The sequence below is a fragment of the Alligator sinensis genome, unplaced genomic scaffold, assembly GCF_000455745.1.
Source record: "Alligator sinensis unplaced genomic scaffold, ASM45574v1 scaffold318_1, whole genome shotgun sequence".
Lineage (NCBI taxonomy): Eukaryota > Metazoa > Chordata > Crocodylia > Alligatoridae > Alligator > Alligator sinensis.
The window spans coordinates 597129-614136 of record NW_005842421.1 but is presented as its reverse complement, the minus strand read 5'-3'; the positions used below and the strand labels follow the sequence as shown (position 1 = coordinate 614136).

Genomic DNA, 17008 nt, shown 5'->3' with positions numbered 1-17008 from the left:
CCGCGGGGGGCTGGAAGGCGGGAGTTACCGTTGCGCTGCGCTGCCTCGCGCCTGCCCACTCGTGACGTCAGACACAGCGATGGGTGGATTTGAAATTTGTTGAGGCGGCAGCGGCAACGGTCCGCAGGTGAGTGGGGGGTGGGCTGTCGCCTTCTGGGGCCGCGCGTCCCGCCCTGTCCTAGGCCTCTTGAAAAGGGGGGGTGGGGCTGCGGAGGCCCCGGTCCAGCTCCCTGCTCACAGCAGTGTCGATCCTGCTGAGGCTGTGTGTGGCCGGGGCTGCTCCGAGAAGGCCAACAGCGTCCGGCCTGCACTGGTAGAGCGCTGCCAGCAGGGTCAGGGAAGTGACTCTTCTTCTCTACTCAGCCCTGGTGAGACCACATCTGAAGCACTGCCCAGTTTCCCCCCCCCCCCCTATAGAAAGGATGTGGACGAATTGGGAGAGAGACCAGCAGAGAGCAACAAAAAGGGTTCTGGGCCCTGGAGGGCATGACTTGTGAGGAGAGCCTGAGGGAACTGGGCTCACTTAGTCTAGAATAGAGAAAACTGAGAATGGATTTAATAGCAGCCTTCAACTACCCAAAGGGGGCTTGAAAGAGGAAGGTGCTAGACTGAGGGTGGGCAACTATTTCAGCTGGAGGGATGCTTAATGAGTTCCTGAGGGCTGTATGGACAGCCCTGGCAGGTGCCCCACCTCCTGGTCACTGTCTTGGGACCAGAAGTCCCTCCTCTTGCCCCAGAGGTACTTCTGGGAGGGGGAAATTGCCACCTTGAAACTGAAAAAAAATCATATTATTTTAATTTTTATTTTTAAAATACTTTTGCCCCGATTTTGTGTGTTTGTGTAGCATATCTAGAGGTGATTGTGTAATAGCTCAAATTGCACTCTTTCTCGTATATTGTGTCCAGGGTGTATGTGGGGGTAGTGTGGTTAGGGGGGTGGGGGTGGGTATGCTGAATGTGGTATGTGGGGGAGGACAGGGAGTGGGGTATATGGTGGGGGTGAGGAAGTGTGGGAGGGGGTTTGGAGGGGTAGGAGTAAAAGGTATATGGTGGAGGGGTGGGGGATAATGTGGGAATGGATATGAGAGGGTGTGGGTGTGTTTGGGAGTATGGTGGGGGGGTGGAAGGGTGTTGGTGTGTGTGTGGATATGCTGCGGGGTGTAGGACTGGGGGGGGGGGCCCTCTGGTAGCGTGGGGTGTTATGGTGCGGGGGGGGAAGATGGTGGCAGGTGGGGAGCCAGTCCTGTCTGTCCCGTCTCAGCTGCAGCATGCAGGTCCTGGCTACAAGGCCCGGACACGTATGATGCAACACAGAGCCAGACTGGCCTGGCTCATCCTGGCTGTGCTCCCCTTGCCTCGCGTGGCTGTCCCTGCAATGCTCCACATGAGGCTGAGCCTTACTTGCTTCTACCTGGGCAGTTTCTGAGGTTATCCTCAGTGAAGTAAGCTATTCCATTGAAATGCTACAATACAGTTCAATACTTTGTCAGATGTCAGCATTTACTTTATTGGTCTCTGCAAACGCGAAGGAATTATGTTAATTAACGCATGCTGAAGTGATACTCTCCAAATCTCTGCCCAGAGATGTGGGTTTCCGGAAAATTTTGAATTGGAAAATTTTCCAGTGCCCTAAATAAAGCAAGATCTGATTTAGCATGTTTATTTGACTTATATTTAGTAAACAAAACTAAAGTAGTACCCTCGTGTTAATTTTATGTCCCAATAGCCACAAGTATTTGAGCTGAAATATTTGATTAGGAAAAAAATGACATACAGCACACTTAATGTGGTTTAAATGTTATATTCAAACAAATTCAAAGCTTTATGTGGAAAGAAATTGTTTTTATTGGAATACTTGCTAAGATGTAAAGACAACACACAATAGCATGTACTTCCTTTACATTGTTTGTTTAAATTCAAGCAAAAAACCCAAAGGCACTGAAAACTGTTGACACACTAATTTTAGCACACCCAAAGAACTGTGCATGATAAGCTGTAGTTGTCCACTTGCCTGCTTCAACAGAGTTTAACTCTCTTCCACTGAGGTCATTGTGGCACCCCCAGTTTCACTGTCATTATCTGTAGAATCACTTGCACTACTTGTTAGTTCCATTTCAGAATCAAATTGAGGCAAATCTGATACAGATCTACTTGAACCAGATTCTCTTTCACTAAAGGATGGTTCTGCGTCACTAATTGTGCTTCTGACTGATTCTCCAGAAGCAAGAGATGTTGAGAAGTAGAAACAAGCTTAGCAGTATGTTCATTTGTTAGTCTATTCTTTTTTTGTCCTGATTGAGCTGAAAGCCTTCCAGTTCTGTTCATAAGAAGCTGCTGTTAGTGGAATGCTTAGGATCCTTAGAGCAATCCTGGGCAACAGTCAGGTGTTACAGTATCCCTTCTACCATTTGAGAGGAGAAATATTCTCTGCTGTGCACCAAAAGATGTCTTTGCTCCAAAGTTTTTTCTTTTGCACGGTGCTCGGCAATGTCCATCATCACAGCTGTTTCATCAGTGTTGGGGACATTCATAGCTACTTCCGTAATTGTATTGACAGCAGTAGATAATTCATTTTCTGATAAATGTTGTCCTCTGCGTTGAGCATCCAAAAGGTTTGCTGCCAGATGAACTGGATAAGAGCAAAACTCAGATTTTTTTAGTAGACAAGGTTCATTGGGTGACTGATATCTTTTATTAGACCAACCCAAATAGTTGGAGAATAGTTATTAAGCAAGCTTTCGGGTTCACATTTTTTAGTAAACATTTGTTTTACTACTACTTTTTTGGACAGAGATAAAGGAGGCAAAAGCTCAATTAGATTTTTATTCAGTTGTCTGAATATCTCTGGAATATTTAAAGGGCTTGGTGTATCTCCTTCAAGTTTCTTGATAGCCACTGAAAGTGGTAGTAGCAAATTGAATGCTCCTTGAAGTCGAACCCAGAACACATCATTGGCAAGAATCTGCTTCCGAATGTTCATGGGAATAATCTGGGATACTATGTCATCTATTGAAGCACACTGCAAACAGTTCTTTGTGTACAGCAAACTATGTACACTAAACACTTTGTACCTGAGCCCCATCTAGTTTCTCCTGGCAATAAAAGTGCACTTTTCTTCCCCTTCCTCTCTTTCTTTAATTTCTTTGGTCTGATTAGCAACAAATGATGATTGTTGAATACCTTCACAATTGCTTTGCAGTTTGCCAATATTGTCTTTATTGTATTCACACTTACTATGTCTTTGCCAGAAGATTCAGCCCACAAGCAAGACAGCCAAATACAGGAAAAATTCTGTTAACTGCTATCTTACAAGCCAGCATGCTCAATTAACTGGCATGCCAGCTTATAAGATAAAATGAAACTGGAATTGTCCACCATGGCACTTCCGGTTTCTCCGAGCCCCCATGGCCTGGGGCAAAGCAGCCTGCACTGCTGAGCCCCCATGGCCCAGGGACATGACATAGGCTGCACGGGGCCCCGCCTCCCTGTCCCATAGGGCCCGCAGGAGGTGCAGCGGGACACCCCAGATGCGGAAGGAGAAGCGGGGGCCCCAGGCCACTCAATTAACTGGCATATTTTGTTATCCAGCATCCCCCATTCCCAAGGGATACCAGATAACAGAGCTCTTACTGTACTATTAAATGAGGATACTTTGCCTTTAATATTTGCCATGTAGCTTTCATGTTACTTGCATTATCAGTTACATGGGTTTGTACCTTGGAGGGACCTGCACTTTCAAACTCTTCATTCAGTAATTTGGCAATGTATTCACCCATATAATGAGAAGATTTGGTAGTAATTGCTTTCAGGAATATTGGTTTAGGTGTTGCTAACATAATGTTCAAGAGAGAAAGTGATAAGCAATAACATGACAGTAACTTATATGATGGGCGTATTAGTTTGTAATGTTCCTTCCTGTATTGATTTTCAGTTATGGAAAGAGATGTACCACTTGCAAATATAGCTTGAGCTAATGTCTCATCTGCTTTTTCTTGATCTCCCAAGTTCCTGCAACAAAAGGGGGAAAAGATTTTTATTTTAGCCTATTCTAGTCTGGTTTCATGCATCAGAAGAAGTGGCAGGGAGCTTGCCTTCCCCCCTCCCTGCCAGAAAGAACACTGCTGCTCAACTTACTGCTCAGTTGCCTGGGGACTGCAGAGCCAAAGGGAAGTATAGTCTGGCCTCTGCCATCGGCCAGAGGACCACGTTCACTCTGCTGAGTTGAAATAGTTAACTATTTATCTATTATGATTTTTTTTTTAAGTTATTGTTATGCCTAAGCCACTTTGACTGCTTAGTGTGCGCAAAGAAGCTGGATACAAATATTTTAAATAAATAAATAAATAATAGCCCAGACTTGCATTAACAATTTTTTTAATTTATAATGTTTTAAAACAATATAGATGCTAGTCTACGCTATGTGTTGTTTAACATATTAATTTGTTTACTTACATAGGATTCCTGAAGTAGACTTTTCTCAGATGATGTTGTTCCTCTACTTTGTTGTATTAGCTTTCTGTATCTGGCTTGTACTCTTTCAGGAAAGTTTCTACGTGTTATAAATTTTTCTTCATTTTTGTTGCATTGTTAGCATATTCCTGCCCACAATATTTACATCTACCAACTTTCTTCCTTCCTTCAGTGGCTTGAACTTCACTATAATGATGCCACATACTAGGGTTTGTTTTCTGATTAGGCATTGTTATGACTACTTTAAACCAAAAAGACTAAAAAAACTAACAAATCTTATGCAAACGCTTCCATTTTCCCTAGTTCAAGAAAAGAAATGAGACACTGCTCCGTGTGTTTGCTGTACTGAAAGTGAAACACAAATTAATCACCATTTTAGTTTTGGTTTTGCTCTCACTTTTAGTCTGAGATGAAATAAGAATTTTAGCTTTGGTTTTGATTTGACCTGCACATCCAGTTAGGTGAATTCATAACTTGATTTTTGGTTTGGATTATGTGAGTGTATTCACCCTGCTGTTTGCAAATCAATAAAACATGTATGTATTCTCTCACATACTTTCTAGGCATAATAACCTGGAAAAACATTAATTACAACTTTGAAGTTGCCAAGCTTGCCTAATATTATATTGGCATCCATTCGTTGTTACTAACGAATTTTATGAAACAATGAATTTTTAGAAATGGAAAATTTCCCACAGAAAAATAAAGCACTGGGAAATTTTTCCGCCCCAAATCTCTGTGTCTGCCTACATAAGGCCACAAAGGTCCTCTAGGAAGGCCATCGAGATAACATGCTCTGTGACTCCGTAGGGTGGGTGAGCACTTCAGGAGTCTCATCCCTCCCAGGGATTATTACTAGAGTGCTAGGAACTATGCTACTGCTATGTCTATCCCAATGAATGTATAAAATGAACTGAACTGGTAGAGTTGTCATGAAGGCCAGATGCTTTTTCTGAAATGATTACCTGCGAAACAGTTCATTTAATGTTAGTGTTGCTGTTAATGAGCTTTGCACTTAGTGAACACTTAAAGAAATGGCTGGGGGTTGCCCTTTAGTAACATTCTCTTTTTGCATGTGTGTTGTCTTACCTGAGTTTGCAGATCACATCTGGAAGGTGTACTTCAGGAGCACAATAGCTAAATCAATTAATTTTATTATTTTAAAGGAGGAAATGTGCCATTAGATTGCTGTTCTAGCCTACTGATAGGATGTAGTTCAGCCCAGCGCTTTCACAAAACAGTTATGCTGTTATCAGTGAGGAGCAAACTTCTTGGCATGTATGCCACAAATTAACTCCATACTTGCCTCAAGTGCCACTCCAGTCCCCTACCTCTGCCTGGTCTTTTGCCCTGCTTTCTGCTTCTTGCCGTATCTGTGGGTGTGCTGCCATCCCCTCCCTGATCTACCTTATGCCACACACACAGACTGCCCATGCCACCTGTGGCATGCAGGCTCTAGGCTGGCCACCTCTGCTGTAAATATTTCTCTAAAACCAATGCACTATGCTTCATAGTTTAACCACAATGAGGCGGAGCTCAAGTACCAGCGGTGGCAGCGGTCGGCAGTCTGCAATGCCCTTGAGAGTTCAGGATTCCAACAGGATGTTACAAACACCGCAAAGGTAAGTGTTACAATTGTGCCATTCAGAATGGATTTCTATAAAGTTAGGTGTATCTAGGTAGGAGAAGAGCAAAGGCATGAATCCAGACGTGTAAGTTTGGACTCGGCTTTGAACTGGTACCCATTAACCTAGTTCAAAGGTACCTAGTCAAGGTAGTCAAACCTAATGGCTTCCTTCTATGTCACTGGTTATAGAAACTTGTGCTTTTAACCCCACTCACCACTGGGTTTAAGATGAACTTTGACCTTCTGACTTTTGCATTAGATATGTGTTCAAGTCTCTGCAGGATTTGTCCCTTAAACTATCATTTGCATCATGGGATTAACTTTTAATATGCTGATCTAGACTGTGTACAGATGTATGCAGTATAGTCAATGCATAGTTACTTTGAGATCTAAACATTTTAAGTACTCACAGTTGACCTCTCTTTTGTATCAGTGCTCATAAAATCATTTGACAAAAGTGTTTTCTACATCTGACAGTCTTCAACTAGTTAACATTGTTAATAAATTAATTCTAATAGTTTAACTTGCTGCTTATTTTCAGTATGTGTTTGTTTTCTTAAGTGAGCCAAGAGATGAAATAATTGAACTGCAAGAAATTTATACAAACACATTTTCTTTTCAAGGCAAGACCGAACAACCTTTGGGAAGTTGAGCTTGAGCAAGCCTGCATCTGGTACCTCAGAAAGAAAAGTCAGCTTTTTTGGAAAAAGGTATGGCTAACTTGAGGATTCTGCACTATCACAGAATACTCATGACTCTTCAAAGATTCCTGTGATCCGTTTTTTCCCCTGGAGATTTGTATCTACTGGAAGTGAATGGGTTTGGGGCAGCACATGAGGATCTACAGGTTGTGGTCAATGTCCTTGCCCTTTCTCGGTTCCCTGATCAATAGCCTGATGCAACTGTAGAGCAGGAGCAATTTAAGCAGTCTGTCCTTCCCTCACAAGTGTTCAGCAGTGCAGGACTTGGCAACTTCTCAGGTAGACTTATTCTGCCTTATAAGAAGTACAGTAACAAGAGGTCAGTAGGAAAACTCTTCTTAATGGACTGACTGCACACTGGCCTCAGATGGATTTTTTTTTTTTTTTTACTGGTCATTTGGAAGACCCAGGGAAATGAGCTAAAGCAGGGATGTCCAACTGGCAGCCTCTGGGCTTGTTGTCCAGGTGCTGCTTCCCTTTTCTCCTCCATTGCTGCTGCAGGGGTCACTGCCATCTCTGATTCTACCTCTCCATCACACAGAAGGTGTGTTACCCCTACAGGAAGTCTTGGGCCCCCAAGACTATTGCTGACATCCTTCTTGACCACCCAGTAGTCTTTTTCCAGAGCTCCATTCTCATGCAATAATGTGCAGACTTTGCAAAAGGATTGCTTAAAAACCAAAAATAACTCTTCACTTTAAACAGCATGTGAAATATCTGTGTGAAACAAGAGCCATGTATAATACCATTCCCTACCAAAGAATGCAGTGAGAAAGAACTAACCAAAGTCCCAGTTTTTTCAGAATTCCAGATATGCTTCGCTGAACCTTGCTTCCCTAATGAATAGCTTTTCTGAAAAATGAAATCACTTTGTCTGACATCAATAATCAGGGTCCTTCAGCTTTGACAGGTCCCCTCTCACTCAGAAAACCTGCTTCTAAGTTTTTATCTTAACTCAGCACTTACAGGCAGCAATCCCTCATGATCAAGGATGATCATTCCCACAAGTCAAGTGAAGGGCTGTAAATTAGCCTGTTGATGGCTAAGAATACCAATCCTAGAGCCGCAGCCTCTTTAGCAAATGCTACAGGTGGTGGTTAAAGGGAGCGTTGGACCACATAGTTTCATAGAAGCTAGGATCAGGAGGGACCTGAACAGATCTAGCCTGACCCCCTGCCACAGATTTCTTGGTCTTGTTTCCTTTCCTTCCGCTTATGTTTTTCTGTCTGTAGGGTGAGATGATTTTCCACAAAGTAATATGAACCTTCTCTCAAGCCATTTCCATGTAATCCTGTCCCAAGATAATTTTTCCTAATTTGTAGTGTCAATGCCACTCTTCTTAATGTTTGCCTTGAGGGTGTTTTGAAGCATTTCTCTGACCCCTGCATGTCCTTTGTCCTTGGCTGAGTTGGAAGTATAGCAGTTGTTTTGGTAAACATACATCAGGCATACACAAACAATGCCCTGGGAGTCATTTTGTAGCCCTTTCAGGACTATTGATTCCATCCCTTAAAATGACAGCTCTCTGCTGAGTAGTTGGAGATCACTGGCTTCAGCCAAGATACAGTCATCCTGAAGCTCTGTACAGGCATGATTTATTTGAATGTTTATATACTTCAATAGCTATTCTATTTGGAGACAGATACTCTGCAGCCCCCCCTTAGCAAAAGAGCATGAGGTAAGAATTAGGGCTTAAGCAGAGTTCATTAGTTCTGCATGGATGGATCCTCCAGATCTATCATAACAACTTGCCTTTTTTTTTTCCTCCTAGAACGAGTGGTCCTGGAGGATCGCGTAACAGTCAGTTTGGTGTGTTTGGTACAGAAAAGATCAAGGATCCTAGGCCACTTCATGACAAAGCGTTTGTCCAGCAGTGTATCAGACAGCTCTGTGAGGTATTTTACTATTTTCTTTAAATGTTTGCTTTTAATCCAAATGATGCTAATTTTAATCTGTTTTTCCTTGACCTCAAACATACACTCTGTTTCAATGCTCATCTACCAGATATGTTAGTGACAAAAATGTGTTTTTGTTTTGTTGTTTGTTTGTTTTTTTTACAGTATCTTGTTGAGAATGGTTACGCCCATAATGTCTCCATGAAGTCACTCCAGTCTCCATCAGTTAAGGACTTCTTAAAGATCTTCACCTTTATCTATGGGTTCCTCTGCCCTTCTTATGAGCTTCCTGATTCAAAGTTTGAAGAGGAAATCCCCAGAATTTTTAAAGAGCTTGGGTATATATAAAACATTTGTTCTTATCAATTTCTTTACTCCTGTTTCTATATGATCTGTTTTAGGAAGTGTTACATATGTGTTTGGTTTGTTTTCACTTTACTCACTAAAATTAAAATAAGTTGCATGAAATAATCAGACTTAATAATTGATTTCACATTTTAATTTCCTGGCAGTAGCGTGGTGCTGTTGATGTCTGGGTTTATAGAATGAGAGAAATGTTTATGTTGGAAACTTTCCTGGAAACTTTTTTAAGCTGTGCAAACAGCTTTATTCATAGTAGACTTAAGCATTCCACTTCAGGTGTGGAATTACAGTGTCCTAGATTTAAAAAAAAAAAAAAAAAAGACTTCTTCCAGGGTCTAGTAATTTAGTTTCTCCTAATATATTTCAGTAGCCAAGAGAAGAAAACAAAACCAGCAAGATACCCCTCCTACACCCACCAAAGAATTACCATACTTACCCAAATCCAAGACAAGGTGTCAGTCCCATTTCCTCCCCCCGCTCCAACCTTCACATCAGTATAAAGAAAATGGGGCTGGACTCGATGATCTTCCCCTTCCAGCCCTAGTGAGTTCCTTCCAGCCCTAGTGTCTATGAAATCTATTAGCCAAATTATCGGCCCCATTGGGCTGATTTCCAGTATGGCCAATTTTATTTATATCGGTCCGATGCATCGATGCACCTCTACTTGTCTCCATAATAGTTATCTTTTTTGCTTTAGAGCCTGATTTAAAAAGAAAAAAAAATACAATGACAAAAACATGGTATCCAATCCCAAGTGAAAAATTTCAGTGTGATCTGGTTGCCTGGGCTGGAAGGGTAGTTAAATCATTCATTTTAAATGTTCAAGCTGACAGTTACATTAATTGACACTTGCATTTGAAACTTTGTCCATTTACCAGCAAGTCGTCTTAAGCTCCTTACCCTTTTAATTCTTAAGTCCAGGGTCAGCTACTTAAGGGTCTGTGGAATAGATCTGGCCCATAATCTGTCCTGGGAAGGTATGACCTAGCCTGGGGCAGCATGGAAAATTTGGGCATCATACAGCTGTACCACACCAGTCCTCCCTTCTGTAGAACTGTCCTTCACAGGCCTCTCTGCTGGTCTCTCATGCCGTTATTTATGCTTATTGCAGGGGGCAGCGAAGATAAGCCTGGGACAGAAAATGGGAGAATTTTTCAGAGTAGCATCTGCTCTGTGAGGTGACAGCAGCCTAGAAGAATAAGAACTAAGAGATTTCTTCATGATCAGAAAGCAGAAAATGTGTCCAGTAAACTAGGATGGGATAGGGAACCAGTTAATATTTAGCATGGCATTACCCTTTCTGGTCCCAACAGAATCTTTGTATATGCAACAAATAGCTACCTCCTCGCACCAAAAGAATATTGCAGCCCTGTCATTGTGGGTTAATGTTCTGTTTCAGATATATAGGAGAATCTAGGTTGCTTTCTTCTTATAGGCAAGGTGAACCTGGAGATATGTGAAAGAGCTCTATCTTGTCTGTTATGGGAAAGTCATCCTGATCAAGCTTTTTCTTTCTTTGTAGGTATCCTTTTGTATTATCAAAAAGTTCTATGTACACAGTGGGAGCACCACACACATGGCCACAGATTGTTGCAGCTTTGGTTTGGTTAATTGATTGTATTAAGGTACTATCTGATTTATCTGAGCCTCCACTGGCTTTTGAATAGAATATTAGTTTCATAAGAGGCCTCTTAATGACTTTGTTTTGCCAATATGCTACTTGGGATATTTAAAGAAAATGCAAGATATTTGTTGTGTTACTGTAAACTAGCTCTCAGCCTTATGACTTGTAATGCTATATAAAATGACTTGTTAATTTATGATTTTGATGAATGCCTGCACTCAAAAGATGTTGCTGTGCCAAATATTTGAATGCTTAAAAATATGATTAAATTAATCTGTATGTTAGGACTCAAAATCAACTTGCTACAAAGAAGTTTTCCTTGTGAACCTATCACTGCTTCTCCTAAATTTAAACTCTATGGGCAGGATTTTCATTAAAAACTTAGGTATGCATGCCAGACAACTGGTTGCATGCTCTTACACAAGAGAAGCATTCCTGAAAATCCCACCTTTAAACTTCCAGTGTTCGTAGTTGCAAGAGTGCATTTGGTTCACATGTGGGAGATAACTAGTGTAGTTTTGTTTTTACTGGGTGCACCTACACTTATATCAAGCTGGAGTTTATTGCTCCTGGGCACCACGTTTGTGTGTGCCTGGCACAGCACATTGAGCCCAATTTGTAGCAGCCCTAGCTGGCAGGGAACTTGGGTGGGGGGGTCAGCCTGCCAGCCAGCCAGCCTGGGGCTGCTCCGACCCGGTTCAACGTGCTGTGGAGGGACTGGCTGTAGAACAAGTCCTGTTACGTTTGTTGTTTGAGGGATGCAGAGTTAGTGCCACTGGACCAGAATCTCCCTTGGTAGATACATTTCTGAATTGGAGCAACATAAATGACTAATCCTGTTAGTTTAATGTCTGAGATGTTTACTGCAAAGTAGACTAATTAGCTCCTCACTAAACGTCTCACATCTACATGTGCAGGCCTGTGAGGCTCCACAGCACTGAACATGAAGACGCCAATGTGACTGGCTGGGGCATGAGGGTGCTTCAGTGTGGGGGCTGCCTGCCAGCATCTCTCAAATGACAAACTTAACAAAATTCTGACACAGGAGTTACTGGATGTCTTCAGAAGTTTTGCTCTCCTACATAACTTTTGTATGGGCTGTTTAAAGTAGTCATTTATCTCCTCTAGATATACTGTGCCATGAGGGAAAATGCACCATCATTTGATGAAGCACAAGGCTGGGGAGGAGAGACAGAAAATGGAATTGTACATAACAAGGTACCATAACTCATTTGCTGATAATGCTTCATCTGTGTTCTTCAGGATACTGTCATGGAACAGTGTAACCTGTAAACATAAAAATCACACTAAACTAGTTTATAGCCTCTTTTTGGTTTTGTTTTTTTTTTTTTCCAGTCTTATATTCTCAATGCTTTCTTCAGAAAGCAATTTAGCATAATGTAAATTATCTTTGATAGAGCAAGATTGGACTACTCCTTATTTTCCAAATGATAGAAAATTGTACTGAATAATGTTTGCTATATAAGCTTAATTGCCCTCTCAGAGGTGCAGTACTCAAGAGTCTTCATTATTGTGCAGTGGGATGGGGGGAGGGAAACAAATTGCCCGTTTCCCTTCTCTTCTAGGCATGGATAAATTAGTGATAAACTAATTCCCTGAATGAGAGTCAAGGCCATCTTAATGGTTCCACCTGTGAATAGAGACTGGCTATCAAATCTGGATAGAGAAGTTTTTATTTTAGTCCATCAAGCTACCATATTTACCTGAATGCAAGACTACTTCCAGGCTAGCATATTTACTACTTCCCCCAATAATGAGTTTCTATACAGGCAGTCCTCAGACTTGCAACACAATTGGTTCCTAAAAACTGCATCTTAAGTTGAAACGTAACTCGGAACCAATTTTCTCATAAGAAACAATGTTATAAATGTGGGATTGGTTCCTGAACCAAGGCCCGATTACCCTATTTTTTTTCACTAAAAATACCTCTGCTGCGGCTGTGCAGTCCCCATCCGGGTCTAGCAGGTGTGTAGCCTTGGGGTCACATGCTGTCACAGGTGGCAGCAGCCCCCACTGTCAGACTGCTGCAGCGGGTAGAGGGTGCAAGGAACTCTCGGTTAGGGCTGCTGCAGCAGTCCAGCTGGCGCAAGAGGTAGTGTCCCCAGATACCAATTGGCTGGGCCCCAGAAGCTCCTGACAGCAAGTAGCCCTGAGCTACTTGCCAGGGCAGCTTTTTATACTGCTGGGGCCAGCACAGGTGCTGACCCTAGGCTATAGCTCCCGCCCTGGCTGCAGAACCAGGAGGAGCTGGGCACGGTTATTTTCCCCCAACTGGCACAACTTGCCCCACACCAAAGTGCTTGTCTGTGCACGTGCGCTGAGGCAGTAATCCCTAGTTCAAATTTGTGCCACTCCTATTTGAGCTGCTGCAAGTGCACGTGCCTGCATGTGTGGACACATCCTCTGTTCACTTTTCCTCCAAATGTTTCTTGCATGTATCTGCTAACTGCTACTCCAATTTTGTCTCCTCCTTCCACTATAACTGCTCTTTACCCATTTTGGTCTAACTTATCCTTCTCCCCATCATGTTCTATGGAATCCTTATCCATCATGCCTCGATCATATTGTCACAACAGCCAACTTTATGCTTCCTGACTTCTTTCTTTGTTTGCCTCCAGTCCATGAAGAAGGTGGCTTTCAATTTTAAATCCTATCAGTTCTGACTTTTATGAAAGTCGAACATTAAAACCTCATCTTCAAATTTCTGAGTAGTTCTTCTACTTACTACTGTTTGTTTTTTGCCTGCTGTCCATTTCAGTCTGTTGCCTCTCACCAATTTCTTGGTTTTTCACATTTTCATCTTTGTACCTTCTTTCATACTATTCCCTGCATTAAGAACAGCTTCCTTGCACCATTCTACTACCCTGTCTCATTCAAACTAATTGAGAAACAGCCAAAGAGAATTAACAGAAAATGGTAATGTTCTGAGATCTAGTTTTCCCTTGGTTGGTTGGCTGAAGTGTGAAGTGTCTTTTTTTAGTTTTAAAATATTAGGGTCATGGTTTGGGCCCTGTCACTGTGCGTTGTAAGATAGATAGCATTTAATAATCAAGCTGGTAACAGGTTTTCTTCTTATTTAAAATGTTCCATTTGGTGAGTGGAACTGTATGTCCAGGTTTTTCCATCTCTTGGCTCTTCCTGAAAGTTTACATTTTTTTTCCAGCTTTTCTTGGACTATACTGTAAAGTGCTATGAGCACTTTATGAAGGGTGGAGACACTTATGAGGAATTTGATGCAGAAGTGCAGTCGAAGCTAAGTAAGGTTTTCTGTTTTGGTTTTGTTTGTTTAATTTAGGTTGCCAGAAATTCTTTTAGTTAAAATAAAGCTGTTCTGTGTAAAGTGACTAGTTTTTTCCATGTTTGGCTCTCTCATTTCAACATCAGACTTGTTCCATTTACGGATAAAAGGTTGTTAGTTCCTTCTCCCCAACACCACTGCAAATAGCCATCATGCTTTCTGATGGTTCTCAGGAAACTGGCAGGTTGTAGTGCTGACTTTACTGTTTCTATCATCTCCAGAAATCTAATACAGAGCTTATAGAAACAAGGACAGCACTTTGTTCCTTGTGCCAGTGGCTTCTGTTTGTGTAGGAGACCTCAAATGAGGACCACCAGTCAGATTTGAAGTTGACTGCTGCTGGCAAGAAAACAAATTGTGGCAACAGTGTGAAATCTTCAGAAAAGGCAAGCGGGTAGATGTTCATCATAGGCAGGGAGCAAGGGAAGAGATGGCTGTAACTGCAGAGAAGCATGTGGGACAAAAGCAGAATTAGAAGAACAGAAGGAGAAAATAAAACTACAGCTGTTCAGGTTTTCTTGTTTGTTTGTCTCTTTAATACAAGCACATACTGATAACACAGAGATCATGCAACTGTCCACCATCAGAAGCTGGGAGAAGATATCCGTCATGACATGATCATTCTAATAGCATAGTATATATGACCAAAAAATTTGAAACACTTGTTTCCTGGAACCCGTCACTCAGATCTCAGCTTCTGTTTGAATTTTGTTTGCCTGAACAATTTTTAAATAACCTTTTTGTCCATCTCCTGTATTGTGTGATGAGCATTCTTATAGTTTTAGCTTCCATTTTAAGTCTTGTCAAGGAGACGGGTATCATTTGGTATGGATGCTGATGTTCTAGGCTATTTAAAGACAATCTTTTGTTTCATTTCGTTTTTGTTTTTCAGAGGATTTGTTTAATGCAGATGAATTCCAGGTGGAGGCTCTGGAAGCAGAAAACAAAAGGTTAAATGAAGAGATTGCAAGACTGGAGAAAGAGAGAGAAAGTGAGCCAGTGAGTAAACATAGCTGTATGAGCAATGTTAAGTTGTGTTTTAAGCTTGACTCTGAATTTTGTTTTCAGCACTCTGCTGCTTTTAATTAAAAAAAAAAAAAAAAAGACATTGATACACTAATAAGAATAGGAAACCAATAGAATCTAAACACTTCTTCCTGTTCCAGAATTCATAATCTAACTTGGTCTATGTATCGTTTGTTCTAAAACCAATGTAATATGAAACATTTACTGGGGAATTTTCAGTCACAGTTTAGTATTGTGCAGGTATTTTCACATAAGTTCAAAGATTTCGTATCATTCAAAATTTTAGCTAACAAAATTTTAAGCACTGTTTCTCCAGACTTCAGTGTAGGCACTAAGGAACTTCAAAAGAATTCCTTACAGTTAGTTTAGGGTAGATTATCTAGGATTCTTTTGTAGGGAAGAATGTATAGGTCCAGATGTTTTACCATTTCTGGGAAAGTTTTATGTTTGAAAAGTTAGTTTTGTTGCTGGTAAACTTAAATTAGTGTAGTGTCTGTTTAGGCAGGCATCTAAGAGTACCGCTTGCTGTTCCAAATGTGCTCATTTTAAATGTTTCCTTGGTTTTCTACCTTCTCCCTTGTTTGTTTGTTTGTTTGTTTGTTTGTTTGTTTGTTTTTTAGCCTTACCAAACCATCAAATTTGAATTATCTGAAGCAGAACTCTCTTACTACTTATCTATACGATGCATCTAATAATGTTACATTAGCCACTAGTGTTGATTTGGACTCCTAGGTGTTACTGTAATATAAGTAGATGTTGGAGGCTCTCAGAATGAAATGTTTAGGCTTAAAAACAGCTTTAGATAGATTTTACTTTAAATCAATTGCTACAGATATCTAAAATGAGGGTGTTCAAATGGAAATCTCATGTAGCTCAATGTTGTCTGTAATCGCACTGTTCTTATAAAGTTGAACTATTTCTATAGTAGTAGTTATTTGTATAGATTAATTGAGAAGGTAGTTGTTTCATTTGCCAATCCCCCTTCCCCACAGGATCGTTTAGTTTCACTACGAAAAGTGAAATCTTCTTTGCAAGCAGATGTTCAGAAATACCAGGCTTACTTAGCTAATCTCGAGTCTCATGCAGCCGTCCTTGACCAGAAACTGAAAGGCATTAATGAGGAATTTGAAGCAGCAGGTAAGAAAACATAAGTCACAAATGCTTGACCAAGCTAATAAACAGCTGTCTTACTGCTGTAAGAGACGTGTATACTGTCCACATCTCAAAGGGAGACTTTCCCAAACAAATGTGAAATAAAGATATTATATGACTTGTAGCCACTCTGTACATGGATGATTAGTTCTTGGGCTAAAATGTGCCTGCCTTTTTTTTAATGCATAGACAAGGATTTTTCTTCTGTGGTCACAGTAGTTTTAACAAATGGTTTTGTACTCTCAGAAATAAAAGTTGAAGCAATGAAGCAAGAAAATGCTCGCCTCCAGCACATATTTGAGAACCAAAAGTACTCGGTTGCAGACATTAAGAGAATAAATCATGAAAGAAATGAGTTGCAGCAAACTATCAACAAACTGACTAAGGAGCTGGAAGCAGAACAACACTTGTTGTGGAATGAGGAGCTAAAATATGCTAGAGGCAAAGAGGCGGTATGTGAAACTGCTACTGTTTGAAAGGCAGTTGTCATTCTTAAAACTGAAATTAAAAACTCTTTCCTAATGAATTCAACAGTATCAGGAATATCTTAGATGAAAAATGATAAAATAGTACCTGTTTAGTATTCTTTTGAACCCTCTTCCTCTGCCTCACTACCTATTTTGTGTGTAGGGGAAGTTGTCTTTTCATATAGTTATTCATCAAGAGTGAAAGGAGGAATATTGTACAGCTCTCAATCACTGATGTTAAAGCAGCAAATAAGTTAATAAGGTTAGCAGAGGCAAGGGTTTCTGAGGTTAATATCTTTTATTGAACCAACAATATACCATGTTTACTAAAAAATATAAGATAACAATATTGATGACTCTTTCT

At 41.0% G+C, this 17008-nt stretch overlaps 1 protein-coding gene across 3 annotated transcripts in view; it reads left to right on the top strand.

Annotated features, from left to right (window-relative positions):
• Nucleotides 1-34: 34 nt before the first annotated feature.
• Nucleotides 35-17008, top strand: part of NDC80 (NDC80, kinetochore complex component) — a 29008-nt gene continuing 12034 nt past the window's right edge. For 2 of the 3 annotated variants that reach the window (XM_006030107.2, XM_025211677.1), the window contains exons 1-11: nucleotides 35-127; nucleotides 5985-6092; nucleotides 6721-6807; nucleotides 8570-8693; nucleotides 8859-9031; nucleotides 10579-10681; nucleotides 11809-11898; nucleotides 13865-13958; nucleotides 14892-14998; nucleotides 16018-16162; nucleotides 16424-16629. In XM_006030107.2, the coding sequence (XP_006030169.1) occupies nucleotides 5995-6092; nucleotides 6721-6807; nucleotides 8570-8693; nucleotides 8859-9031; nucleotides 10579-10681; nucleotides 11809-11898; nucleotides 13865-13958; nucleotides 14892-14998; nucleotides 16018-16162; nucleotides 16424-16629 (1227 nt within the window). In that variant the 5' untranslated portion in view covers nucleotides 35-127; nucleotides 5985-5994. The other variant, XM_006030108.2, reaches the window with a different exon arrangement.